Below are 27,830 nucleotides of genomic sequence, written 5' to 3'. Positions count from 1 at the left end.
GATTATTTACATTACTCCATTATTAAAACAAATCTAGTTAAAAACTGCCAAATAAAAAAAGGGTTATTAACATAGATTCCTGTTTCCTTGGAGGAGCAATGTTTTATCAGATAATTACTATATGAAATACTGTTTATCTGCACTACATTGCACTAATTGGGGATTCTTATCTGTTATTAACCTTACAGGATACTCTTAACAATCTTAGTTTCATTTAACCCTCCTGTTGTCCTCAGTTACAGACACCAAAAAATATTGTTTCTTTGTCTGAAAAAAATCCAAAAATTCAGCAAAAAAATTCTCCAATTTTCAGAAAATTTGAAAAACCTTCAAGAGGAAAATTCCAATAATTCCTTAAAATTTCCCTTAAAAGTTTATTACAAAAATCCCCCAAATGTGGCCAGAAAAATCCTGTAAATATTTTCTTTAAATGAGTGAAAATCTTCTAAAAAACCTAAAAATATCTAAATATCTGTCATATCTTATGACATGTATATCAGTAAAACTTCTAATATTCTCTTAAGAACATTCACATACAATGAGCTGGATTTTGGTTGATTTTTGTGTGAATGTTCTTCAGAAACATTTTTAACATTTCTTTTTTCCATCAAAAAAATGTTCACAGATTTCCTAAAAATGTTGAAAATGTGGACACCAGAAGTTTCACTGTGAAAATAATTTTTCTTTTCCTCCACATTTTCAAACTTTAAAACGGGTCAATTTTGACTCGCAGGACGACACGAGGATTAACAACTTTTCTCTTCCTTCCTTTAAAGGTGAAGAACATTTACATCCACAACGAGATGTTCTCGATTGAAAACGGCCTCCTGACTCCGACGCTAAAGGCCAAGAGACCGGAGCTGAAGGAGTTCTTCAAGGCGAAGATCGATCAGCTCTACAGCAGCATCTCCATGTGAAAGCCGGCGAACCTCATTTCCCTCCAAGCATCCCGACTCTAAGATCTGCTTTGACCAGCGACCTGCAGTGGGACAAAGACGTGTCACCTGAGGCTTAACATGCTTTTGAAAAGCAAACCAAAACTGGCCCAACTGTAGAGGATTTGAAATGCCTAGATAAAAACGAATTAAAGCAAGTAAATGAAATACAATGCACATTGTCATACGTATTTCCTTTTGGTTCGTGCATTTAATCTACTGAAAGCGTGCGTTAAAAGAATAATTATTTAATTTTTGATCTGTAATAACTGAGTCAGTTTTTGCCTTTGTGACCTGAATTTCCATGCCACATTAAAAACAAATCACCAAACATGCAACAAAGTGGTGTATTGCATTCTAGTGTTGTCCAGCAGAGGGCAGCATGGATTTGCCAATACTAAATGCAAAACATTGTCATTGGGTTACATGAGGAGGTGTGAGGAAGCTTTTTCTTTTTTAATATTTTGATGCCAAAATGAAAAGCAGTCAACCGTCCAATCACTTTGAGGGAGTTAATCAAGTGGCTTTTGGGGTTGGGACCAGGAGTGGAGCTTATCAGAGCTTACATGAGCTAATGGCAGCTTTAGCAAACTAAACTGTCCTGTCCTGTGGGCTAGCAAGCTGAAGGAACATGACTACTGACTGTCTGTTGAGCTACATCAGATGCCTGCAAGGTTTAGAGGAGTAATTGCCTTAATCTTGGAATGTGAGACAACAGGATGAATGGATTCTGGAGTGCAATACATGGCATTTTATTCTGACAACACAACAAAGTGCTCATTTTATTGAGAAGAAAATACCTAATGTGATTGTCACTTTTGTACAATTAGGTTGTTTATTTAGCCATTTAATTTTAAAATGCAATACGCCTCTTTTCGTTGATGTATATGCACTGATTTAAATGTGGCTTGGAAAAGGAATTTCACAATAAAAGACTTCATTCAGTTATTTGAGACGAAATATGAAACAACTGTTCTTTTAATATCCGTTTTTCACTTCAATGTCTGTAAATGAGTGCAACAAGAGGACTACTGTACATAGAGGAATGGTTCACGCTTGATTCGTTTTAATTTAGGCATTTGAAATCTTCCGTACATTGCTACCTGCTGTTCATCCAAACAAATCATTTGCTCCGTCCCCAGCGGCGGTAACTCAGCAGCACATGAACACTGAGCAGTCCATTTCTACTTCCCGCCACTCTCTTCTTCTCTCCATCCGTTCAAACCTACGAGCCAAACGCAGCCCGACACTTGTACAAGAGTAACAAAGTCGTACGACAGCAAGTGTGATGTCTTTGTGTATAGTGTAGCTCCAGGAGATGTCTAAATGTGTAATAAAGCTGACACTGTGTAGGACAGTAATGGACTTCATCCCCAGTGGAAAACAGTAGATTTTTCATTCAGTCAGAAAGCTGCATACAGCAGTAAAACACCACTCTGATCTGACACGAGGATTAAAGCTATGTCTGACCCAGATATCACAACATACGTCCTTCTGTTCCAGATCATAATTACTGTAATAAGGTTGAGAGAGTAGTAGCTTTTGCCTTTCAAATGATTGCTGTGCACATTCTTCCACGTAGAGCATCTCAATGTCTGAGCCACATCCGAATCACAGCTCATGTCACGTGTTCACTCGTTCAGGAAGTCATCTCTACATGGCTATGGTCAGAAGTCTAGCATGCATGCTCCCTGTTAATGTAAAGGACTGGCCCAGTGTACCAGCCATCGAGGCTCACACTTTACAGTCGGTACAATCACGACTTTCTTTTCACCCATCTTTGCACAAAGAGTATGTCAGGTAAAAGAAAACTAAAGGAAATAATGCAAAACCAGGGCTCAGGGCAATGCATGCAGTTTGCCCTGCAATGCTGAGACCATTGGCATTTGACTTGAAAAAGACAAGTATTTCTTTTGTGGCCATCAATAGCAGGTTGTATGCAGCTGCCACCAGCCACAGCTGCCAGTGCAGGGCCTTGTCACTGAGGCAGAGCTGATGATGAATTCCACTCACCGAAGGCAAATAGAACGAGCATCGACTTTTAAACAAACCGTTTTTTTTGAAGGGGTTTACACATAGAAGTAATGTATAAGCTTTTTAAGTTACCGTCCCAAAGCATAAACAATGCGGATGTACATAAATGAGGACAGCTAGATGTAAGCATATTTATTAAATCAATGGTTTGAATGGATTTTTTTCTCTCTTTTTGCGTGTAGTGAGATGAATTGTACTTATTTATTTATCTATTCTGCTGTAAAATGGAATCAGCACCATATCCTTGTAATGATTGAGTGCAGCAATAGGGATGAGGGAGGGTGGGGAACAGGACGAGGGCAGTGAAATAAAAGACATTCTGGAATGATTTTAAACGAGTGTCTCATTCCTTTTTTTAAAAATTGTTTGTTTAACCCACGTATTGTCCTGCCGGTCAAAATTGACCCGTTTTAAAGTTTGAAAATATGGGAACAAAATATATTTTCACACTGAAACTTCTGATGTCCACATTTTCAACATTTTGAGGAAATCTTTGAACATTTTTTGGTTTTAAAAAAGAAATGTTAAGAATGTTTCTAAAGAACATTCACAAAAAAATCAACCAAAATCCAGTGAATTTCACTGGATTTTGGTTGATTTTTTTGTGAATGTTCTTAAAGAAAATATTAGAAGTTTTATTGATATTTATGGAATTACTTTAGATATTTTGGGATTTTTTGGAAGATTTTTAATCAAATCATTGTCTGAAACATGACCCACCCCACCTTCCACCCTGTCATTTTTACCTATTTATTGCATTTTACAAGTATCATGTTTGTTTGTTAGTTTTCATGTAAAACCTTTCCTGGAAAAAATCCCTCTGAAATATAGAAGTGGAGTAGAAGAATAAATACACTCAAGTGAAGTCTACCTCAGAGCTGTCCTCGAGTATACTGCAGTACTTGAATAAATACAACCTATCTCCCACCACCTCCACCACTGCAGACCAGAAAGCTAATAATTTTGAGTTTAATGGAATTATTTCTTGTTTTGACATTACAGTAATTTTGATGCTTACTCATCTTGATTTAGCCTCTATTTAGGCAAACCAGCGTCTGTAAACTATTTTGCTGCAGGATGGTTAGTATGTACGAAGCTGACATGACATTATTCCCTTCCTGACCACTTGCCACAGTACATTTAGATTTTAGGCATTTTGAATGTTAAGGATGTGTTCGTCTTTAAATAGCAGTGAAATCCTTCTACTGGTGGGACATCAAAAGATGCACTTTTATGGAACACATTTCCATGAGAGGTGTTTATGTAATGGGTAGCTTAGCTGAAAGTGATTTCTCAGACACAGATTCAATTTACTATTCTCCATATAAAATTTGATATATTGCCAGAAAAGAAACATCTGTCATGACTATCTCAACGTAATAGAACGAACACAAACAAAACAATTTTTGAATAAACTAATTTTATTATTGTTTAGCTAATTATAAGGTGGTCGATATTAAATTCGGAAGGTGGAATTTGTAAAGACATGATCATAATGGACATGAAAAACATTTTTTTCAATTTAATGAAAATGTATGCAAAATATATCCCATGGACTTCAAAAGTCCTTCAATAATATATTGACCCATCGCACAAACTACTAGCTACAGCGCTAAAAAAAAAAAAAAAGGAGAGGAAAAAAAGACAAAAATTAGCCACATCGTGTAACCGAGTGATATTATTGACACAGGTTGTTTTGTTCGCAAAAAAAAAAAAAAAATCGAGGCCAGCGATGTAAAAAAAAAACGTAGCGTGAGTTTTTTTTTTTAATCAGCAGCTTCATTATCTCTGCAGGTGTGTTCGGTTGCTAAGCAGCGCACAATCAAAGGCTTCAGGACAGAAGCCTGTTTGTCACGTCAAATTTGAGTTATCCTCCACTTTCACGCTTTTAATTTGGGCATTTAGCTGGTGCACTGCTGAACTGTAGCGATTTTAAAGTCTGGTCGTCCTCCGAGGAGGAGCTGTGCATCAGTTTATTGGAAATGGGTCGAGGCCGGCGTAGTGTTAGAGTCGGTGGATTAACTAACAAACGAGATACACCCGTGAAACCAGCACTGAGCAGGAGAAACGGTAAGAAATAAACACCCAAAACTCACATTATCTGTAGTGCAACTTCAGTTTTAAGCCTCTGTGCTCGGCAAACATTTGGGATAATTAATTGCCCAATAAACTGTCTGTGTCTTTCATTTTAGCCTCTATATCTGTTAAACTAATATTAATGTAAGCAACTGTTATGCAGAGATTTTTCCAATGGTTATTTATTTTTAACCTAACTTTTAAAGTAAACATGCAGGTAAAACCCTTTTAAGCTCAACTATGCAATAAAGCCAGTAACAGTTGATCCACCTGGACACATGTACCATCACACAGCTTGCACCTATATGCCTGTTATTGTGCTCAATTATTAGTTATGTTTAATTTCTACACATTACTTTGACATTTTAATACTCATTTTTATTGTAAACCCCAACAATTTGCATCTTCATTGTAAATGCCAACATTTTTGCACCTTTATTGTAAATATCAGCATTTTTGCCACCTTATTTATTTGACCAGTACATTCTGCACGTTCATTGCATGGTTTTTGTTTTTGTTTTTTGGACTTTGGTTTCCCTATCTGGATACCCTGAATTTCCCCAAGGGAATGAATATCTATCTATTTAACCACGAGCTGCATCTTTTTTTAAATATTCTCTTCATCCTTGCTTTGAAAACTTTAAGCGACGAGAAGATTTCTACCCAGCAAGCATTATGAAGCAATTCCAGAAGAAGGTGGGACAGATGACACTGTGAAACTAAGCAACCCAGCGTGGGTAAGTGTGCTGACTTATTGCAGGGTTTTCTTATTGTATGGTATTTGGTAACAAACTGTGATGCCTATTAGTATTTTCCTGACATACAAAGCCATGTTTCCCTTTGTGGAAATTCATGATGAAAGCCATGAGGGCAAATATTAAGGAGCATTAATAAAACTGTCGGTGAAGTCATTATATTTCAGTGTGAATATAATTGTATAACTCTGCTGCAATTTCAGTTTTATGTTTTTCTGGCTTTCTGTGCTTATCCTTTACCCACACAGGCCGACGTTCTGCCTCTCCATTGCAAATCTGTGGCGCGCTTGAGCATCCCTGCCTTCACCATGAACCTCAAACGCAATGTTTCCTCGGCCGCTGCATCGGCTACCAAACCATCTCAAGTGTCACAGTCGGGTCACCCACACACTCAGGTGACTGATGATGAAATGCAGAGTAGAGAAGATGAGGAAAGAAGCGTCACATCTCCTAGCATGGAGCCAGACACGACTTTTAACTCTGATGATGATAAGGACTCCTTCGGGTCTTCCAGCAGCCTTCCCTCCCCAGAGATTTTCAGAAAAGAAACCCATGGTGTGTGTGTGTGTGTGTGTGTGTGTGTGCGCGCGTGTTTTTGTATATCCATGTTGAATGTGTTTGTTTTTTGAGATGGAGGACAAACCATTTCTCTCCAATTAAGCTGTTTATTTTCTGAATATCAGTGTCCCAAAGAATCTTGTACAAGGACCTTTTCTGTTTGGAACAGCTTCCCAGAGAAGGATCAAATCAAAAGTGAACACAACATTTTATTCAGTCTAGTATTGTGTGATCGGTCATAGATATAAATGTCTAATTCAAATATTGAAATGTGATTGGCTAAAGGTGGGGATAAACCGTGGTTTAGACTTAGTTCTCCCATTAGTTGGTGCACAGATATGTCCATATCTCTTGGCACACAATTCATCCAATCCCCAGGAGCCGCACCCTGTAAAAAGAACCCTCCTTTTTCCCGCTTTCTACCCGTTAGAATGATTCCATTGTTAGCTGAGATGTGATGCAGCCATCAGTGGTATCTCATAGGGAGGATGCAGGTGTCCCTAGGGAAGATTATTATGCTTTTCTCCCTCAAACAGTTTCACCAGAATGAATTGTTACATTATAAGGAAGTAGGAGTGTGCTGTGTATCAAGGCCAAAACTCTCTTTGTTAGTGTGTGCATGTGTAGAAGAACAAACTTTTTTCCAGCCTGACCTGTCTGTGTCCATCAGAGCTTGGAGTTAGTGCTTAGCTTCATCTCTTCCCTATTAAAGGTCAAGCACAACTCATGGATTCATGTACATTAAATGTTTACTATCAATATTATAACACTCGTATGTAATATCAATTTCAGTGTTAAGTTAGTAGTGTCTTTGTGAGATTAAAAAAAAAAAATCCTAACATCCATAACGTTTTCTTGTCTTATATTGTTGTATCTTGTCTTCACAGTGGAAACACCGACTTTGCAGATTAACAAGAAGCTGCTGGGTCTCCATCTTCACATAAAAAACTCCACCTTGCTGGATGAGAGTCATGCCAAGAGCATCAACATGCATTGTAGCCCCAATCTTTCTACTATCATAGGTAATTCTGTGCAAAAAATCCGACCCACGTGTATACTTTTCATACTGTGACGAATTTCATTTCATTTAACTCGAGAAAAAATGGAAAAAGCAATTTCAGAAAAACTGAGTATGACGTGTTAAGTGCTGGTACGGTCCTGAAACTGTCTCATTACAGTCAAACTTCTGTCTGCAGATACTTCTACGATTCTTGCTGAACAAAACAATGAAATTAGGTGAGTTTTAATTTCCTTTATCATAATATTATGAGTGCTGATACTGTTTGTTTGATGGATATAATGTACGTGAACAAAACTGGTTCAATCACTGTTATTTTTTTCTCTATTATGCCACAGAGAACCTGAACCAGAGGCTAAACCACAAACGGGCTCCTTTAAATCAGGTACGAGGCGACATTTCTTCATCAAGTACATTTGTGCATTAGGCTTCCTTCTAACTGTGTTTACTGCACTAAGATGTTGTTTTCACACTGAATGTAAATTATAAGGAGTCATTTTTCAATTTCTAGACAACATGGTCAGGAAAACCCCAAGAAAAGTAAGAGAGACATCTTGCTATCCGTTTCATTTAATTTAAAATATGACATCAATACTTTTTGTTTCAGTCAAAAGCAAGATGGATTATAGTCTTAATTTTTCCTCCTAGCTCATCAGCAGAAGGCCTATCTTGTGTAAGAAGAAGGTCTCGTTTAAAAGCCCCATCGTCGCAGAGACCAAACGCGTACCAGGCTCTAGATTAACACTTCACAGCACCAGCGAGCTGTTTCAAACGCCCAGCTCGTGTATGCGGATCAAGCATTATGCAGAGGCCTCTACAAGTAAAGAGAGAAGTTATGACAAACAAACAGCGATGCTTAAATGTAGCCCAGAGAAACCAAAGTTCTTTGACTTCCCCAGTGACAGCGATAGGGATGCGTTCTTTCACAAAATGCATGAAAGGTTTGTCAAACTCAGAAGCATTGTTTTATTTCCTCCCATAGCTGCTAAGCACAAATAACCTTCTGTCCTGACATGTAGAAATGTGAGCTTTTCCCTATAATCAGCACTAAAAAGACATATGTGTAATATCCTGTATAAAAGTGAGCTGTGTGTGCTTTGAGAATAGGTTGTAGAGGCTCAATTTGACATGTTTAATTCCTTTTTATGTGTCGTATTAACAGAGAATAATTTAAAAGAACACAGCAGTTATTTATTTGTATTCCTGCTCAATATAAAGTTTGTGAACACAGTGAAGGTAACTGCTTAGTTCCTTTGGTTCTCTACCAAACTACTTTTTATATTACATATATGATTAAGTGTTTATGTTTTGTCAGACTTCACCTATTAGTAAATGAATTAATTCACATACTTGACTGAATATTTCTGTTTAAAACTGCACTTTCAATCTCTCATTTTATTTTACTCTAAGCACTCAGACGCCCTTTGTTTATTTCGTGTAAATACTATCAAAAACTGTTTCATTCAAAATGACCACTAGATGTCAGTGCTGTATTTTGATTGCTGACTTTTCTTTTTGTTGTGCTTCCAGTGAGCGTTTTTCAGTGTTAAAATTATAATACGTGTTGTAATTGTGCTTGTTGTTTGTTTTTTTTATCTGTATTTCTATTTGCTTTTTTGTATATGTGTCATTGTCATCGCTTAAAGGGGTAATTTAAACATAGCGTAACCCAATATGATATTAAAAGGTGGTAAAAAGTTTCAGGTGATTGTTGTCAATATTTGGGTAGCATTTGTGTGAATTCGCACCCTTATGCGAGTCAGAAAATGAACAAAATAAATAAAAATGCAGTAAATGAACTACATGAATTAAGTTTTTTTTCCTCTATTCTTTTTTTAAATTATTTTTTCTTTTAAGTATATCTGATGGTATGCTGCAGTAGCACTTGATGATTTCTGTGAATAAATTTCATGCTGTCACGATTCCCGACAAAACATCAACACAGCGAATCCACTTACCACGTGGTACCGGGCCAAAAATACCAGCCAATCACGTAATTCGTTATAGCAGCAGCGTCGGGCCAGCCAATCAAAAAAATGTAGTGGGTTACCAAGCAGCTCCTGTGACTAATGCCTGTCATATGACTCTGACACCCATGGAGACAGTTACAAGGAACAAGATTTGCTCTTGGATTTGAAAAGAAAAGAGACCGTCTGTACCGAATTAATTTAGGTACAAGATGCCTCCGACTCTCTTCCACAAACTTTTCAACAAGAGAAATGCATTTTCATCGCCGCCCCCGAGATGCAGCAAAGAGGACCCAGCTTTCAGGTAGCTATTTACAGTACGTGTGTGTTTATTTGTGGTTTGTGTGTACGTGATGTGTGCGTTTTTATTACGTTCCCCTGGCAGCATGACAGAGTTTTGGACTGATATATTTTTTTTCTAAACTATGAGCCGCTTCACAAATAAACTGTGTGCATTTTAAAATAATTTTGAAACCAACACGGCAAAGTGCAGCGGGACGTGCTGTGCCTGTTGGTGCGGTTAGCTAACATGCTAATGCTAGCCACTAGACGTTAGCGAGGCTGCTGCTGCACACGCTGCCTTGGTGGGATTCACCTCATTAGCTAGCACTTTCTGGCTAATTTCTCAAGTATGTTCCGTTGGTAATAAGTTAATAATAAACGCTGTCCTCCTTCTCGAAGTGTGGCTAAGAGCGACTAAAGCGTGGCATAGCTTAGAAGTTGCGGAAAGCGGTGTCCTGCTTTCTCCTTTGTCTTCCCCGTGTCCCCCTTTTGTGTTACTTTGGTAACAGCATGCACGGTGGCAAAGAAAAAAAAAAAAAAACTGACGCGACAGTACAGTCACGCTTTTTAATGTGTGTGTCTCTTATCTTGAGCTTGAGCTTCGATAACTTGGAGCAAAGTACATGTGGCTTCCCTCCGTCCTGCCGACGGTACACTCTTCGCTGGAGGAGCACACTGTGTGCTCTGTACAGGAGCACATGTGATCGCTTCTGTCGGCCACTCTATACAGGCTTCTGCCTCCGTATTCACACTAGTATACTCTTGGTGCACGGTGCTGAAATTTTCCGTTGATCACTTTTGTTAAATTGTGTCTTTGCGTTTTATGCAAATACCGCCATATACCTAGCAAAAGAAAGATGTCCTCATTTGGCACTATGAGTTTACACTAGGTGATGGTTAGAACAAATGCAAAGTTAGCATTCCCTTATTTTAGTTCTTACTCTACTGGTTTTATGTGTTACATCCCCTGTAGCATATTACTTCAAATTAATATGTAGAAAAAGTTCAGCAATTTAAAACTTCTTTGATTTCCATCCTTGAAGCTCTCATGCCAGGCCTGTTTCAGTAAAACGCAGCATACAGAAATCCATCCGCTTAATCCTCATGAGGGTTGTGGGGGTGCTGGAGTCTATCCTAGCTGGCTTTGGGGACGCCCTGGACAGGTCACCAGTCTATCATAGGGCTATACAGAGAGACAATCAGTCACACTCGCATTCACACCTACGGGCAATTTAGAATTACCAATTAACGTCAGCAGGTTTTTGGAGTGTGGGAGGAAGCCCCCACATGCACAGGGAGAACATACATACTCCATGCAGAAAGATCCCAGGCCAGGAGTTTAACCAGGGGTCTTCTTGCTGCAAGGCAAATGTGTGAAAAACCAAGCCACTGTGCAGCCCTGCATACAGGCAAAATTTGGATTGCAGTGATCTATTGTGAAGCAGCTACTGCTCAAATGGTGCATCCTTTGCAGGGAGTGCAGATTGTTTCAAAACCGATCAAACTGTAGTGAAGGTAGATGTACTGAGTGCAGAATTGAAGGCCATGCAGCCACAGCATATGTGTAATGTCATTAGACAGTCGTCTGTCATATAAGTACGGATTTATTGAATTAAAGCGAGTTTACATTTAACCTCATTGAGCGAAGAGTCACTGAGCTAGCTTGTAGGTTTATTTTTTCACACATTCTGGGTCAGGGTTATGCCTCCAACCAAGGGGAAAGTGCTCTTTTTATTTTAAATACATTTGCATTGGCATATGATGCCCCCATCCTGTCACCGATGGCAGAGATATCCACCAGTTGACCTGCAGGCTAACCTCCGTGTGGTGCTGCTAGCACTTTGGCCCATGCGTGTGCCAGAGCATGTTCCACTGCCATAAAGGTGCCCTGCACCCAGTGATAGAAATGCTGTGGGAGTGTGTGTGTGTGTGTGTGTGTGTTGAGGGGGCTGGCTGGCATCAATCCTAGAGCAAACAGGCAGGCAGCAGGCGTTTCTGTTAACTCAGTGGTCAGCTGTGGCTCTCATACCTCTGGCATAAGCTCCCCATTCATCAAGCATGAAATGCTCGGGAGAAGACAGAACTGCGAGGAGACGTGGGTGGAGAGGACACTTGGGTGGTAGCAGGAATAGGCTTGAAAGCATCATTATGTTATAAGAGATTCTCAGTGAGAGAGAATTGGTAAACTAGAGTTTGTATATGAGAGGACAAAAACAGCTTTTAGACATTCTAAAAATTCGGGATGGTTTAGGCAGAATGGATCCAGACAGAAGAAAATACTTGGTACATAAGGTGGGCTTAGCAGATATCTGTTAAACCTCTGGGTACTGAGTAGATAAATATTTAAACTGGGAGTATTTGAATAGTCAGGAATGGGGCAAGATGGACAGAGGAGAAGGGAGGATAAGTCATGAGTGAAGTCAACTGACAGAGGAGAACTCAGAGATGATGAGGTTCACAATTGTAAGAATTGCTCCTGATCTACAAGCCTTTGCATTCATGGTGAGAGTAACAGATATGAAAATAACTGGCTGGGTATGGTAGTGCTCTTCATTTACATTGAGACATGAAAGAAACCAGCACGACCTCCTCTGGCATTTTATCCCAGAAAAATGTTTTTCTATTTCAGCGAGAACTTACAGGTTAAGAAAATCAGATGTTTCCAAGAGCTTTGGGTTGATTAAATGAATAGCAATTTAATATAGCATCAGAAAGTTTCAGCTTTCATTTGTGTATATTTGGGATGATCTCAGTAGTTTCTACTTTGTACAACAGACTTCAGTGTACTTCATGTGCTGGAAGTATGTTATATTAATTGAGTGCTTTTTATTTCTTTATTGTTTTTCATTATATTTTCACATCCAAAATGATGTTTTGCTACTAAGTAGCGCACTCCTATACACGTTTTCCTTCATTTAAATAAATATCCAGATACAAATATATGCATCAACCTAAAAAAGTCTTGAAGGAGTATCTGTCAGAGATCTAACTGGTTTGCAGCCCTGTTGCTCTGCATAATGCCTCACCCACCCAGAGCTCTGTCACAGCACATCACTGTGCCCTCCAGAATACCACGGAGGGCAGCAGGTTGGCTGACCCTGGGAGGAAAGCCTAAAAAGCCTCTCCTGTTTCCCTGGCTGTAGCACCTGACCGGGGACGGCATACTGTACATTACACCGAGAGCTTCTGGCTCACCCTGCAGCCTGTCAGAGGCCTGATCGTCAGCCAGTAGCTTTGTCCTCCCCACCCACACTCAGACTGCTTGTCCTGGCAGCCTGCTCAGGAAACTTCCTACTTGACCTGGGCCATACAGCTCAATATAGCATTTGTTCTGAGATACTCAAAGGAGGGAGTGTGTGTGTAAGCAAGCAAAAGTGGCTTTTCAAGTCATTTTGTACAACCTCACAACCTGTATGATAGCAAAGTATTTTCGAAGCATTGAACAGACGGGTAATGCTGATCAACTTGTACTGAATATTGCTATGGAAAACATTTGATTTAACTGTTAAATTCAGTGTAAAGATTAATTAGAACCAGATCTCTGTCTCTTTGTAAGCCAGGTTCTCCTTCCTGCACTGTGTACTTTCATAACTCGGCGTGTCATGTGAGGCTTTCATCAATCTTGGCCTGTCATGTTTGCGGGACTGTCACATTGCTGCGTTCTCAGTCGCTGGCACAAAGTTATGACTTTGATCGAGACGTCTCTGTGTTTAAATGAGGAATACGCATTTTAGCCATTGCAGATGGACTCTTTTATTCTATTGACTTTTCTACTGAGATGGATATAAATAGTTTGTTGCATCCTTTTGCTGTTGAGAAAAGGTTTTGACCCGACAAGTGGCCTCGACATGACAGTTTAAACCCTGGGTCAGACTAGCTTCTTGCCTAAATTCTAAATTGCAGTCTTTGCAATTTTCTCTGTGCATAATGGAGTATCATTTCAGTTGAACAGGAATTAAATTTAAACAGTATCCCCTTTCGTCACTGTCGGTTACTTTTGCATATTTAAAGCCTGTTAGTGTCACAGATTCATCTGTGCACTATAGGTTTATATTGCATGGCTGCTTGCTTCTCGGTCTGTGTCTGTTTGTGTGAATGCTGCAGACCTGCCAAGGTTCTGTAAAGACAGCGGCTGTCATCAGGTTCCTATCAGGGCTATTTTAAGTGGTCACACTCAAGCTTCTGAGAACTGCAGGGTCATGGTAAAGATATAGTTTTATGTGAAAGCTGCACACACATCACACACTCACAGTCACGTTCTGGTGAGTGCTGGTATGTTGGCTTAACATCTAGTTAGGCCTGCATGTCCCCTTAATTTGTCAGGATATCACTTCAAGCACTGTGCAGGGGTTGCAGGACAGTGAGCTCCTCACAATTTGTTATTTAGTTTATGGATGATGACTGGTTGGTTGTTTGGCCTTTCTGTATAATAACAAGCTGGCTTATGGGCCTACCAACACATGACAAATTGTAAGAATTTCAAACTTAGCAAACAAATTGATTGCTAAGTTTGAATTTTTATGCAGCTTTCACAATCCCCAGAATCAAAATAATCAACTCATAAATCTTCTAATTTTCTTAATGATCAATTTACTTTGACAGCTGATGCTGGTACGTTACGACAAAGGAAGAGGACATCACACACAATGCAGAGATACACGGCAACACATACCACAGTTTGGACTGGGTTCTTCCACAAATATAAATATTTGAAGACATTCATTTTCATAATGTGTTCAGTTACACACAGTATACAGTGGAAACTTGTTCTCACCTTCATTCAGCCTTGAGTTGGGTACATTAAACACTGGATTCAGTCCATAGTATACAGACTGTGGTTCCTCAGATAAGTGATTTTTAGCTCCTGCATTTTTCCAGACAAATGCATTAATACATATTGAACTATTTAAAAAATTTAACCAATCATAGTTTAATTGGCATTTGTAAAATTGCATTATTGTCTTTCTTTTTTCTTCCTAATTTCTTGATTTATTCTTGTTTTGTCTTTAACCTAAAAGAAATTAAATTAAAGTTAAGAATATAAATTTTTACATGCGGCTCTGAATATATCCCAAAACCCTTATCGGCACAGAGCAGGCATGATGGCATGGCATTGCATGTTCACAGATAACCAGTAGTGTAAGTTGTTCGTGAAACTCAAACCAAAAAGTTCACTTTGTCACATAACCTAATTGTACTACTTTCAGTCTCTAGTTGAGTGAGAGGAAGAAGCAAATGACGAGAAGGAAGTTTGAGGAGGTGGCTTGACACGAGATTGTCCTGATTGATAGTTTCATTCTTTATTTGAACTATTTCCATCATGTAATACTTTCTGTACCTTTGGTTGTTAAATTTTAATTAAAAAGCTGCACTTCACCTTAAAAGTTAAATTGACCACACGCTCTGATTTCTACATAGCTTCCACCACCCCTGTTCAGCTTGATGATTCGTTCATGTGATTGTACGTCATACAGTCATTACTCTCAGCACTACTATCACTCCCTTCTGTCATGTGCTGCTGATTCACACATGATGACAAAGGAATAATCCATTGTGTACACATGCTATTTCTGAGAAGTGGATGAAGACATGATATGCATAGACACCAATAGACATAATGCCAGAGAGTTTGTTTTCTTCTGCATGAAAACTTGATATTTTTCTTTTTTTTACCTGTAATAATATTTGATTTGGTCTGTTGTTGACATTACTGTGACGCTGAAAGAACACAGATTGATTGCAGATGCTATCAGTACCTACGGCTTTATGAGTAAGTCAGCGAGACAATGTTTGAATGCACCGTTGCTGGGAGTATTGTAGCGTCTGGGCGTTGCAGCATCTTCGTCCAGTCAGTATCATGTGATTGCTGGAATGCAGAAGTCCTCAATGCAACACAACCGGCATAGAAACTGGAAGATATGCAGGTAGTCAGGTGCTTCTGAGCCATGTGGGCCAGCTGCCTCAGGGAAACGCTGTTTACTAGAACTTAGTCACAGCAGAGCAATTATTAGCTTAAGTGCAGTGTTTGAGTTGGTGTGACAAGAGGGTATATATTGTATTTTTTCCTGTAGAGTGGGACTTAACCTGAAAGCTACAACTAACAATTGATTATTCATTATTCTCTGCTGAATATATTTTTAAATCTATTAATTAATCACTTTATGGAGAAAAACACAAAAAACGTTACATTTTTTACAATTTCTCACCTGCAGGAACAACAATCATAAAACCCTCACATCTGTGGACCCAGCAAATGCTGACATGTTTGCTTGTTTTTTTCTTTAACCTTTGTCAAAATAGTTGCCGGTGAATCTCCTGACTTGTTTGCTCTGTTCCGCCTCTCCAGCAGCAGAGGAGTGTTTCCTCTGTTGTGGGTAATTTTCAGCCCGTGTAGTGTTACACAGCTACACTGATTTCTACATAGAAGCGTTCATATTTGTCAGTCAGGCATTCTTTGGTAAATATTAACGCGTCTATGCATGTCTGACAATATATGTGCAGAGGGTGCTGATGCTGGGGTAGAGATATCTAAAATGTGATAATTGCTTTTCAGTGCCACTCCAGTTATGCATTGTTATGTAGCTGTTTTTATTGCACCTGCAACACAATAGGAAAGTTGTGTGACAATACAGAATGACCTATAGCCTGTGATGAGCTCGAGCTCATATGTAGCCTATGTATTAAACATGTGATTCATCAGGCAGTTTGTCAGTGCAAAGGGGCTGAGGTGGTGGCTATATACAGAGCTACTGTGCAGGGGTTGGAATATTGCTGTGCAATGGTCTCTCAAGATGGGTCACCTCTGAAGTCATCACCTACAGAGCAGGCTGCCCTCATGGAAAACTTGCCTTGCTTCATCTCGATTGCTCTTGGTGTGGTTTGTTTGTTAGATGTCACACGCGGGCTCAGTGTCAGCGGTTTTAATTTTAACTCCTGACCTTTGTCATATGTTGCCCCTTCAGTGTTGAATGTCTGTATTCACTGCAATACTATTCCCAGACTCTAAATGCAGTTTCAGCGCTATGCATTGAAATCCTAACTACCCAAAACGTACACAAGACTTCAAGTTGTATGCCATAATGCTTGATGTTTCTCGCTGTAGTAATTCACTTCATTCCTGTAAGGTCTGAAACTGTTCGATGACGGCATTAAACTTGTTGCTGGCTGCCGAAATGGCACAGAAAGATCTTTTAAAAATACAAGCTGCTGGACCTCACAAAATCCTCTGCCACACGCAGCCGGAAGAACGTCACGCAGCTTGGACTGTGGGGATGTTTATGTAACTGTCTTTCTTTCTCTGACCAACACTAGCACGCACACACTCACTCACAGAAACACACATTCACACACACACGCAGACACACACGCATAGATGTTCCAGTGGTGGTGGAGAGAGAGCTAGAGGTCCCTGAGGTCAGCATAGGCTGATTTCTGACTCACTGCAGTCTAGGAAGCTGGTCGGCTTTGCAATGGCCTTTATCGGTGTACACCTTCTCCAGGAGCAGCTATTAATGCTTGTGCCCGAGCGCTGTGCATTTATTCTTCCTTAAGTAATTTTTCTAATTGCTTCAGTGTGTGTGTGTGTGTAGCTCCATTGCTATACACTAGCATACTATTCACACTCCCCAAAATCTACTTCTGTGCTTCTGTGGTAGAAGATCACTCTCTGGACAACCAAATGTTGTAAAGGTGTTGTGAGTACTATTATTAGTTATTGAATTGTATAAGCTTCCTGCAGAAGCTTCTTTTGGAGAAATAAAAAAAGGAACTGCACAAACAATACATCAGCTATACTTGCCAACTCTTGCTAGAATTAGATATTGAAATATTGATGTGTGGCAATATTTTTTAATTGTGGTGTTAAGCTTGGACTGATTAAATTAAGTGGCATAGTGCAAAAACGTATGGCAGATGTCTCCTTACTCCAGAGTTTAGGGTGTTGGAGAGGGAAGTATTTAGCTGCAGTATCAAAATATCTTGGTATTATCACTGCATGATCTATGCAAAAGAATCTTTTTTCTGGGAGGAATTATCTGTGTACTACTGGTATAACTTTTAAAGAAATAATCATTTACTTATCGCCTACTAGGCAAATTATGCAGTGTATAATACTTTGTAAATCTACATGAATATCCATTGAGATTACGCAACTTTTTAGCAAAAAATAAAACGAACAAAAGTTATCACTACGTCTATTACTGGCCTATATGTCACAGCTAGTTTCAGTCCTCCTCTCTGATCTCCTGCTTATTTTACTTCTACTTTACTAAAGTCTTAAAAGGAGAACATCTGAGAAACTTTTACTTATTAGGCTGTGGCATTTAAAAGCTGTTAGTTTTCCTGCTCTGTCTTCTAACACTTCTTTGTTAAGAGGGCGAATTGCGCATTTACATTTTATTGGACAAAGGAAGATTGAAAGCGAGCGAAGACGGAACACAAGGGAGAGAGGAACAAAAAGAGTGGGATTAGGAGACAACACACAAACAAATCCCCACTGTCACTCTCTTATCACAGTGCTTTCTGACTGTCAGCAGTCCAGGCTCGCTGCTGGTGCTGCCTCTGTACTGTCCAGCACACACAGTGTTCCTGCGATCACCTGATAGTCTCATGTTGTTGTGTGAATTTAGTTCACCGCTATTCTTAGACCCTGCTTTGGCTGGGAGAGGAGAGGAGAGACGAAAGGAATAGAGTGAGAGGGAGAGGGCTGGGGAAAGACTGGCAGACTCACAATGATGCCCAGGTAGGACTCGGTAATATTTAACCTGGCTGACGTGCATCCCAGTGAGCGTGCTGTGTTAGTTAAAGGAGGTTTGGGAGCAAGGCTTGCGTTGTTGCTTTATCTTCGGGTTGAGCGTTGGCAACTTTAACACGGCAGCTTGACAGCATGAGCAGTTTGAAGTAGCAAAGGAGTGTTTTTTTTTTTACCGTCAGCCATAGTCGTGACGATCAAGATTGAATCTATCAGTTGCGGTCATGTTACATAATGAGGATTACTGGGTTTGTGGTGAAGCATGCCTTTTGTTTTTGGACAAGAAAAAAGGGCTGTTTTCCGTTTAGCATTATTGAGTTTGATGTAGTTATACCTCAAAGAATTTCTGTTTCTGCTTATCTATCATATCAATCTGAGAACTTTTATTAATCAGGAAAGTGAATCAATCAAATCAGAGTTGATTGAATCCTCTTGCCATTTTTAAATGTTACCAAAACAAAACATTCGTCAGGGATTTTTTTTTTGTGAGCAGTCTATCTAAGGAAATGAATAACTTTTATAGCTGTGAGAGCATTAAAGTCACTTTTGGTTCAGATAATCGAGGTCAAAGCAGTACAAGTATGTAACAGTCATGAAGTCATGTGCTGCTTTTATGAATGACTCCCCTCTCTCCTCTGTCAGCGCTGTGACTGTCACAAGCTCACTGATGGGACACTTCCTCCTTTCCTCTAATTCTGCCTTTCTTTCAGATGCATTTCTGTCTTTGTCAGATGTTTTTGAGTTTGAGTTTTTGGTTTCAGTGACCCTTTCTCTTATTGCTTAAACTTAATTCTGTTTTTTTAATGTTAGCTGCAGTTTTTCTTCTGCATCATGCTTATTTTCTCACTTAGTCTTGGCTTTTTTTGCTTATCATTCCCTCCTTTTCTAATTGTGAGCCCCATCTTTTTTTTTTTAATCTCTCTTTTGGAAATATTTTTCTCTTCGTCTTTGCAGTTGCTTCTAAAAATGTTCCTGCCTGTTCTGCCATTTGTCTTGCTTTCTGCACGGTGTTTATTTCTTATTCCTTCCTTCTCTCATTTTGTCTTTTCTTACTGTTATGTTTAAAAGGAAGGGAGCGCTGAATTTGGTGTCAGATTTTGCAGATCCCATCTGGAATGATCTGTAAACTACACGTCATCTTATTTTTGTAATTGTAGCTCCTGTATGGAATTGGTTCTCCTAACTTCTGAGCAATGCCGTAGTTTGTTCAGTAGGTATTTGAACTCTGGAAAAATTAAATCACTTCTTTGTTGTATCAGTTCACAGTAGTTGAACAATTTGTATTGCAGACGTTGTTTCTTAAGGAACCTTTTTCTAGTGGTGTTGGCCCAGTCATACAGTCTACACAAAAGCTACACACACATCAAAGCAAATTCATAAGTACACCAGCCATGAGAAGTAGCAGTACAGCTGCAAGGAGGCATGTGACAGAGTAAAGCAGCCGCCTGCATAATCTTACGCAAGTCTATGAGCTGAATATCGACCCAGCCCCATACAATGCAATTTGAGCCCATTAAGTAGGCCAGGCAGGTATTACATCACCCATTTAGAACTCAGACTGGGTAAGAGGTTAGGTCTTCCCTCGGACACAAGCCAAAAGGGAAAAAATGAAGATGCTCTGGTTTTTGTCAAGTGATTAAACATTAAATTTCATTAACCAGTGGCAAAGCCCAATAACAACAAAGCAGGCATTCTCTAGCTGAGTAGTAGCAGGCTCTGGAAAAGGATTGCAAAGCCAGACTTGATCACATATGGTAAGGGACTAAATAAATCTGCAGCATGCCACTGTATTGTGTAAGATGCATGGTAAGGCAACCCTTACAGCTCCTCTGTTCGTTTTCACTCACTTGTTGGTAGTTTGCCATCTTCTGTATGTGATTTGTGTTTTAATGTTATAGCAGTGGTAGGCCTCTATGTGAAGCCAGTTTGCAAGTGTTCTCGAAGACACTGCGGTTAGTTAACATGACTAAAGGCAGAGTTGTCGCTTTTATCTGATTCTTCTGTACTTTTTATACAGCACAAAGACTGACCCTACATTTTATGAACATGGACAAACTTAAAGCAGCGTTCCAACATAAGACGGGCATAACTGTGCAACAGCACGCACACAATGAAATGTGGCTGCTTCGGTTGAATGCCCACAAAGTCTAATTTACATTCACATGGTGGTTTTGGTTTGTATTGGTAGGCAGCGCTTTTGGCAGAAATAAAATGAGTTACAGGACCGAATGCCGGAGATGGAGTGTTGATGAGGCCCCCAAAAAGTTACTCATGTATTTCCAGAAGCACCCAATGACTTTGGTTTGACAACTTAACACTAAGCCTGCAGCACATGACTCCCTCTCCCCTGCTGCCCTGCAGGACTGAGGGATTTTACCTTCAAGAATGCTGGTTGTGCTTTGACACCACTGTTTGGTAAACAGTGGCTCACATGCATGGGATTGATACACATAGTCATTCTCTCTCAGACACACAGCCATACATCAACACAGGTATTCCCCGACCTGTCGAGGCACATTGAGCAGCAACTGAAACGCTGCTTTTAAACATGGGCTTCTGTGTGCTATTTTACCGGCAAGTCGAATGGACTTAACTGTTCCTTTTCCATCCCTCCACACCAACCCATTTACTATAAACACTTGTGTTTAGGGACACTCCCTGCTCCCCAATAAAAGGCTATATTTAGGTCCAGCTCTATGTCCATCTGCCTGACCCATCTATCTGTCAGATCAGACAGAAATCCTCGACTGTCAGTCAGTCGTTCCAATCTCCTGTCATCTTTACAGCCCCGTGCTAAATCAACCAGGGGCTCAAGTTTTCCCAAAAGCAAAGGGACTCCCAGAGTTCATTGAAGGCCCGCTAGCACCCACAGTGAGTTGTAAATCTGCCGCAACGCCCTCCACAGCATTACCTGAGATGGGCATCATTAATGAGATGAGCTGAATGAAACCACAGGTTACTTAGCAACAGCCATGGAGCTGAGGCTGCCAGTAAAAACAGCTTAACTGTTACTTAACCGTTGTCCAGCGTCTCCTGCCAGAAGAAGTGTACCGGTATGAAAGTCTATAACTGTTTTGATTATCAGTGTGGCTATGAATCTCAGCTTAATGACTCAAGGTACAATTAATCTGAATTAGGTTCAGGATAGAAATTAAGGTTTATTTCATAATGGGTTTAAGAAATTGTGTTGCTAAAACTGACTACAATAGTCTAGTCTGTAAGAAAGATGCATTTCTTGACTGAAATTTCAAGACATCTGCATTCATATGTAAATTACACAATATCTACACTTTAATTTTCTCCGTGTAATTGAAGAAGTCCGACAAGCGTGACTGTTACTTATGCCACAAATCTAGCAGTGGAAAAGAGTTCATTGACTTAAGGGAAGTATTAATGATGACTCAATCCATACAGTGCAAGTGCAGGCTAGTTACACTGGCTTATGGGCACCTATGTTACTGAATGAATAGAAAGCAGGGAGGAGCTGTGAACCGTCTATGTCAAGCACCAGTGAAATTTTCCGACATTAGTAAAGAGAAAAGTATTGGAAATTTGCTGTGTGAGTGCCCTGAGCGGCTGCTTGTTATCTGGGTACTGTAAATCTGTAGGGGTAAGTGGGTAGTAGATTGTCATGGCACACTTTGTAGCTCCCCACTGGTTGAGGTATGAGATGGATGAATGGCAGCTGTGGCATGGAGTCTGCTGGCTCTGCCGTGCCCGCTGGGATGGGTGACAGCTTAAACGGTGTTTATTACAAGCGTGCGAGTACATTGCATTTATATTTTCCCTCATACAAACAGCTTAGCCAGTTTTCTACTCCTGTGGATGTCTGGCAGAAACTTTGCAGACCGCCATGACTCCAATATGCGACACAAAAAATTCTGTTATTAATTCGGCTTTATAAAAAAGCTGAACAGATTTAGCACATTTCACAAGCTTGTTTTCAGGTGTTGGGGAGCACGTCTGCATATGCAAAAAAAGTTGTATCAAGATTTTTGTGAATGTGCAAAGTTGTATTGCTGCTCCACTTGGCACAGTGTTGTACCTGATTGTTTTGGGAAGTGTTTTTACAGGCTTGTGGCCTCATCACCTCTAAAGTGCAAATTTCTTGTATAAAACACTAATTACAAACTTTCTCGTGCGCAAAATATGTTTCAAGAATGTTTGAATGTTTGTCTCTCTTTGATAAGTGTTGCCCCAGCAGTGCATTTGTACTAACTCCATTATTTTTCCCTCCTTCCCTCCTTTCAACCTCTCATACCCCCATCTGTCTCTTTCTACATCTCTTTGCTCTCTCCGTCTTCGTTTTCTTTCTCTTGATCCCCGTTTCCTCTGTACATCATTCCTTCCATTTAGCTGGCCACTTCCCCAGCTGGAGCCCAGTCAGATCAGGCTGATAGTCTACCAGGACTGCGAGAGGCGCGGCAGAAATGTCCTCTTCGACTCCAATGCCAAAAAACGGGGCACGGAGGAAACCCCCATTACTGTGAGTCACATGTTTGTTTTGTGTATCTCTGTGCTCGTGTCCTGCCCTTTGGAAGCCCATCCTTGGTTTTCTAAATGGTGATGAAAATTAAAGATACTTGTGGTTGCTGGTGTCAGCTGATGCTTCGGTTAGCTGCACACCTATTGAAAGTGAGAAACTTTCAAAAATGTACTTGATAAAGAAATAAGATGTGAAGTTGTATTGCAGAACACGGTTGAATTCCACATCCCTGACCAGCAACTTTCCTGTGCTTCCTCTTGTCTCACCCTGCCTGTTATATTTTATCTTTATTACCTGTGTTCTGTTACAGGTACTATTGTTTATTTTTCATTACCTCAAGCCCAGGTAGTTTTAAAGTCTTGAAGTAAAGGTATAGAAACGATGACCTTATAAAACTCACCAACAGTCAGAATAGATGAGCAGAGAGACAGTCATAGGTACAAACAGAGCGGCAGTCACAAACGTGTGACATGCAGCAAATCATGCGCCCGATTTATAAAGTTCAGGGGCCGCACGTTGCACCTTAACCTTGCAGGCCACCTTACTGACCTGCAGTGAGGGTTCAAGAGTTGAAGGCAGGCAGTACATCTGGTTAGACACTGTGCAAGTCTTTGTGTACCTGCTTTGTGTTTGTGATGAAGACCTATTTGAATGATTTGCTATTATGTAAAATGTCACCAGTGAATGATGGAATTGCTTTCATCATCCCATTTGAGATAGATGCTATTTGATATCAAAAAGTCTTACTGGTTGTCAGGATGTCACACTATCACCAAAACTGGGTCAGTCATGAAAGCTAGTTGAATAAGTGCTTGTTATCTAAAGCTTTAGTTTAAGTGTTTAAGGTCTTGTGACTAGTTACCAAGGCAAGGATCTTCTGAAGGCAAATATTACGTTAACATTCAAACATTATGTCGAATTGGTTGGTTGTTTCTGTGTGCCAGTGAGTGCATGAGACAGGCTGGTCACTTGTCAACACAGCCATTCAGCTGGTGATGATAAAACTGTTTTATTACGGCGAAACAGTCTTTATCAGGCCATGTGCAACAGTAACTTTCAACGTGTCAATTACGCGTTGAGCCAGTTCAGGGTGTGTGACCTCTCCCATAGTGTACCTGCCTGTGGATTTTTCCAGCAGACAGTGACGCACAATCGCCATGCTTTACCTTTTAATTCTGCGTACCATGCTTAATATTTTCATAACGCTGCTATTCGTTCCTGCCTGACCCTGACCGGTTTGTTCTGGTGCTCTTATCTCCAATAATAATAGCCTCAGCTGACAGCCATGTGTAAGCAGCATTCTTTCATCCTCACATGACAGCCGTGTCACTCAATGTCTGTCTTTCTTGTTCTGTCTCTTGTCTGTCTTCATTTTTCTCTTTTTTTTTTTTGTCTCAGCCTCTCTAAATTTTCCTCTCGGTCTGTATTTGTGTGTGCGGTCACCCCCTCTGTCTGTCTCTCTTTAATGTCCTGATTACCATCCTCTGCTTTTCCATCTTAATCTGACTATCTTGGTCTCTCCCATTTGGTCTCTTTTTAAAATCTCTCTACCTTTCTTCAACTCAAACATGCAAAACTGGTCCTAAGTCTCTCCCTACCTGTCTAGATTTGTCTCTACGTCAGCCTTCTTTTTTATTACTCACTACTACAGTCCATTCTTTCCATCTCGTAGTTTACTTTAATTTCCCACGCTACACTTCCCTGTCCCTCCACCTGTCTGTCATTTTCTCTCATCACGCCCCAGGCTTATCTACGTGTTTCACCTGTCTTTTTACTTCCTCTTTGGTCTGTCTCTTTTTCCACTGACCAGGTTTTATTCTGTCTGTCCTCTGTAGTGCTTTGCCTCCTCTCGCCTGTCTGTCCACCAGCCTCTTTATCATGTCGGTAACCTTGCCATCACGAGACACATGCTCACCTGCTCCTGGCGTACTCTGTCACCCTGACTCTGAAATTATGATTGTCAGCACCTGGTCAAACTTATGGATCCACAATAAGAAGAGTTGTAAAGTGTGTGTGTGCGCGGCGTACACAGTGACATTTGTTAAAAGTGAGCTCCTAAAAAAGACGAGATGTAATGCATTGAAAAATACAGATAGAGGGGTCAGTGGTGTGTTTGTGTGCGAGTGCTGCCTTAGCTGATGTCAGTGTTTTTGGTGCATTCTGCTTTGTTTGGGCTTTGCCAGGTACTCTGTGACTTTTATCACATGATGACTGTTTTTGTCAACGCGGAGAAATTTATTTTCGAGAGCTCAACAGATTCAAAATGCAAAGCACGGAGACAACAAAAAGAATGAGGAATAGAGAAACAAGGGCTCGAGCCAGAGACGGACAAGGAGAAATACACCGCATGTGTCAGGAATAAAGAGGAGGAGAAAGAACACAGAGTATGGTTGGGAAAGAAGAGCATGTGAGCAAATAAAGAGCGAGAGAAGAAGACAACATTTAGTCTGGATAGAAGTGGATGTGGTAAAGGAGAGAAAGAAAGCTGCAGGAATTAGAGAAGGATGAAGTTGGAGTGGTGGAGGAGGGGAGGGAGAGAGAGGGAGGGAGGGAATGATTGCAGTGCTGCTCAGTCACGAGTTCTCGAAAGAGTCATATGACAGGCAGTCACATGCTGCTGGACTCTGTGCATACCTCACACTGCACTGCAGCGGACACACACACACACACCCACACACACACACCCATGTGCATGCTCAAACACAGCTCGCTCTCAATCAGGGTGCCTTCATTAGCAGGTCTGTGCTGCTATAGCACAACACTGCAAAACTAACATAAATCAGAGAAAAGAGAAAAATGCACACTGCAAGTTGCATCCAAGTGCTTACAGCTTAATGAGGCAAAAACTCTTTGTTCCCGTCTGCCTGTTGTCCTTCTCTTCTCGTCTCACTCTGTTTTTCTTTCTGCACCTCTCGTTTTCCTCTCTCTCTCTTTCGTCTCTTCTACATTGATAGCAACAGTGGTTTCAAGTGAGCCATTACCAGAGCCTCGCTTTAAAAGCACACACACACACACACACACACACACACACACACACACACACACACACACACACACACACACTCCCTCCCTCCCTTCCCCACCCTCCCAAATGCATTCCTCTTGAATAGGCTGCCAAGTTAAGAAGGCACATGACACAGGCTGATTGAGCTCACATTGCTTTTAGTTAGCTGTTTACACAAGTGCCTCTGGATTGGGTTTCTATGGTTTTTGACCTGCACAGTTTGACTTTATTTACGCTTTTCCATTAGGAAGTTCACTTTGTATGGATCACTGACATTTATTTTGGTGACTTAAATGAAGAAATATTTGTTTTGTCGTTGTTTTTTAACAATCATTTAGTCTCACTGTGTTTTTGTTAGAGGCCTCCTTAACTGAAATTCCCTTACAGTAACATCCACTTGAATTTCTTACGTAATTCTCATGTGTGGGTTGTTCATGAATGGGCACAAACCTTTGAGGAGATGAACATTTGCATGTCTGCCTCTGTCTCGGAGATTTCAGCTAAGGGTTCCTGCTCATTTACAGTAATTATTGCACATTTTTTTGTTGCTGTTGCTGTTTATGATTTCAACCCAAAAACACCTGAACTGCTTTTTAGCTGAAGCTGCTGAATGTACATGCTTAGAAGCAAAAACTCTGTATTCAGTGACTGAAGTTGCTGCTGCTCTGCCTTGGTCTTTTGTCAGTAGTGTTTTTGACTTTGTTGCAGTCCTTAAAGGCTTCAAACCAAACTGTGAAAATTAGTGTTTGTGTGATCAAAAAAAGAGCAATTGTGTGCAGTCTTCAGAGGTAAATAAGCCTGCGTGTGTTGCAGCTAGCTTATAGTGTTCTGTGTTTTGTTTTCACCCAACAGAGCACAGAGGGCCAGGTGAAGATGTTTGGGAAATGCTGCCAGCTCCGTCCTACAGGAGGCAGCAGCAGTTCCCTGGACAGCTCTTCTTCCTGCACCTCGGAAACCAAGGAAACCAAGGAGCAGGGCCTCCGCTTCCCGGTAATATACTAAGACTTGCATGAAAAATTAATTTACTTTCCTGCAGTCAGACGTGTACATCCCCATATCCTCACAGAAAACAGTTGCATTTCTACATGTAAATAGCATATATTTACTTTCAGGTCCATGAAGAGTAATCTTCAGTTCATTGCTTTTAATGAGGGGCAATAATAAAAGATGTCTCTCCTCTGCAGGGTTCGAGGTGTTCGTCTGATGTGGTCATGCTAGGGGAAATGATGTTTGGCTCTGTGGCCATGAGCTACAAAGGCTCCACGCTAAAAATCCACCAGATCAGGTAAGAAAAGACCAGCTGATAATGGCATACAATACAAACACATTCTCTCACTTGCTTCCCTATATAGTGAGGAGATTTACCATGCGTTGCAGAGTTTGGAAAATTGTAATTGGACATTTTATGTGACTCTTGGTACTGGTCTGTGGGATTTTTTTTAAGAAATTGTGGCATATAATATGTCCATGGCATGTGAATAAAGTGTTGCAAGAGAAGAATACAGGTGAAAGAAGAAGTTAAGAATTGATGAGGTAGAAGAGGAGAAATGATGTTGAATGGGAAAGACACAGGAACTGATCACACATGCTAATGATCTTTGTTCCTGCACTCTCTCCGTGATCAGATCACCACCCCAGCTGATGCTGAGTAAAGTCTTCACCGCCAGAACGGGAGGCAGTGTGTACGGCAGTCTCAACACGTAAGCACTGACAAAGCTTATCAACACACATACACACGTCTTGCTCTGATTACTGTGGCCACCTCTTCCTTTAGCCAACAGATGCAGATCTCACCTTCCCCTGTACCGCCCTCCATCTGTCTGTTGTAATCTATATTTCCTGTTTGTACCAGACTCTCTGTAATTAGACATTTTTCATCTATACTCTTGCATGTTATATGTAGAAACAGAAGTCAGCGTGGACAGCAAAGAAAGTGTTACATGATGTACAGCATGTGCAAGATGAT

The 27,830-nt window shown here is 40.4% G+C and overlaps 2 protein-coding genes and 2 long non-coding RNA genes across 7 annotated transcripts in view; all 4 read left to right on the top strand.

Moving 5' to 3' along the window:
• Positions 1 to 3,839, top strand: part of acsl6 (acyl-CoA synthetase long chain family member 6) — a 48,629-nt gene extending 44,790 nt beyond the window's left edge. For both annotated transcript variants that reach the window (XM_022205976.2, XM_051937421.1), the window contains exon 21: positions 777 to 3,839. In XM_022205976.2, the coding sequence (XP_022061668.1) occupies positions 777 to 917 (141 nt within the window). In that variant the 3' untranslated portion in view covers positions 918 to 3,839. The remainder of the gene's footprint in view (positions 1 to 776) is intronic.
• Positions 3,840 to 4,796: 957 nt separating this feature from the next.
• LOC127530600 (uncharacterized) lies at positions 4,797 to 6,349 on the top strand. The gene is made up of 3 exons (XR_007937246.1): positions 4,797 to 5,039; positions 5,691 to 5,782; positions 6,049 to 6,349. It is a non-coding gene; the product is annotated as an uncharacterized LOC127530600 (long non-coding RNA).
• Positions 6,350 to 7,252: 903 nt separating this feature from the next.
• Positions 7,253 to 9,180, top strand: LOC127530547 (uncharacterized). Its single transcript, XR_007937125.1, has 5 exons — positions 7,253 to 7,380; positions 7,555 to 7,594; positions 7,715 to 7,761; positions 7,888 to 7,916; positions 8,025 to 9,180. It is a non-coding gene; the product is annotated as an uncharacterized LOC127530547 (long non-coding RNA).
• Positions 9,181 to 9,442: 262 nt separating this feature from the next.
• The window catches only part of fnip1 (folliculin interacting protein 1), a 40,440-nt gene continuing 22,052 nt past the window's right edge, over positions 9,443 to 27,830 (top strand). For 2 of the 3 annotated variants that reach the window (XM_051937186.1, XM_051937184.1), the window contains exons 1-5: positions 9,443 to 9,647; positions 22,731 to 22,860; positions 26,717 to 26,854; positions 27,049 to 27,149; positions 27,490 to 27,564. In XM_051937186.1, the coding sequence (XP_051793146.1) occupies positions 9,556 to 9,647; positions 22,731 to 22,860; positions 26,717 to 26,854; positions 27,049 to 27,149; positions 27,490 to 27,564 (536 nt within the window). In that variant the 5' untranslated portion in view covers positions 9,443 to 9,555. Of the gene's footprint in view, positions 9,648 to 18,156; positions 18,366 to 22,730; positions 22,861 to 26,716; positions 26,855 to 27,048; positions 27,150 to 27,489; positions 27,565 to 27,830 lie in introns of those variants that run through there. The other variant, XM_051937185.1, reaches the window with a different exon arrangement.

This window comes from Acanthochromis polyacanthus, chromosome 17, assembly GCF_021347895.1.
Source record: "Acanthochromis polyacanthus isolate Apoly-LR-REF ecotype Palm Island chromosome 17, KAUST_Apoly_ChrSc, whole genome shotgun sequence".
Lineage (NCBI taxonomy): Eukaryota > Metazoa > Chordata > Actinopteri > Pomacentridae > Acanthochromis > Acanthochromis polyacanthus.
The sequence above is the reverse complement of the archived record's forward strand: the minus strand, read 5'-3'. Positions and strand labels throughout refer to the sequence as shown.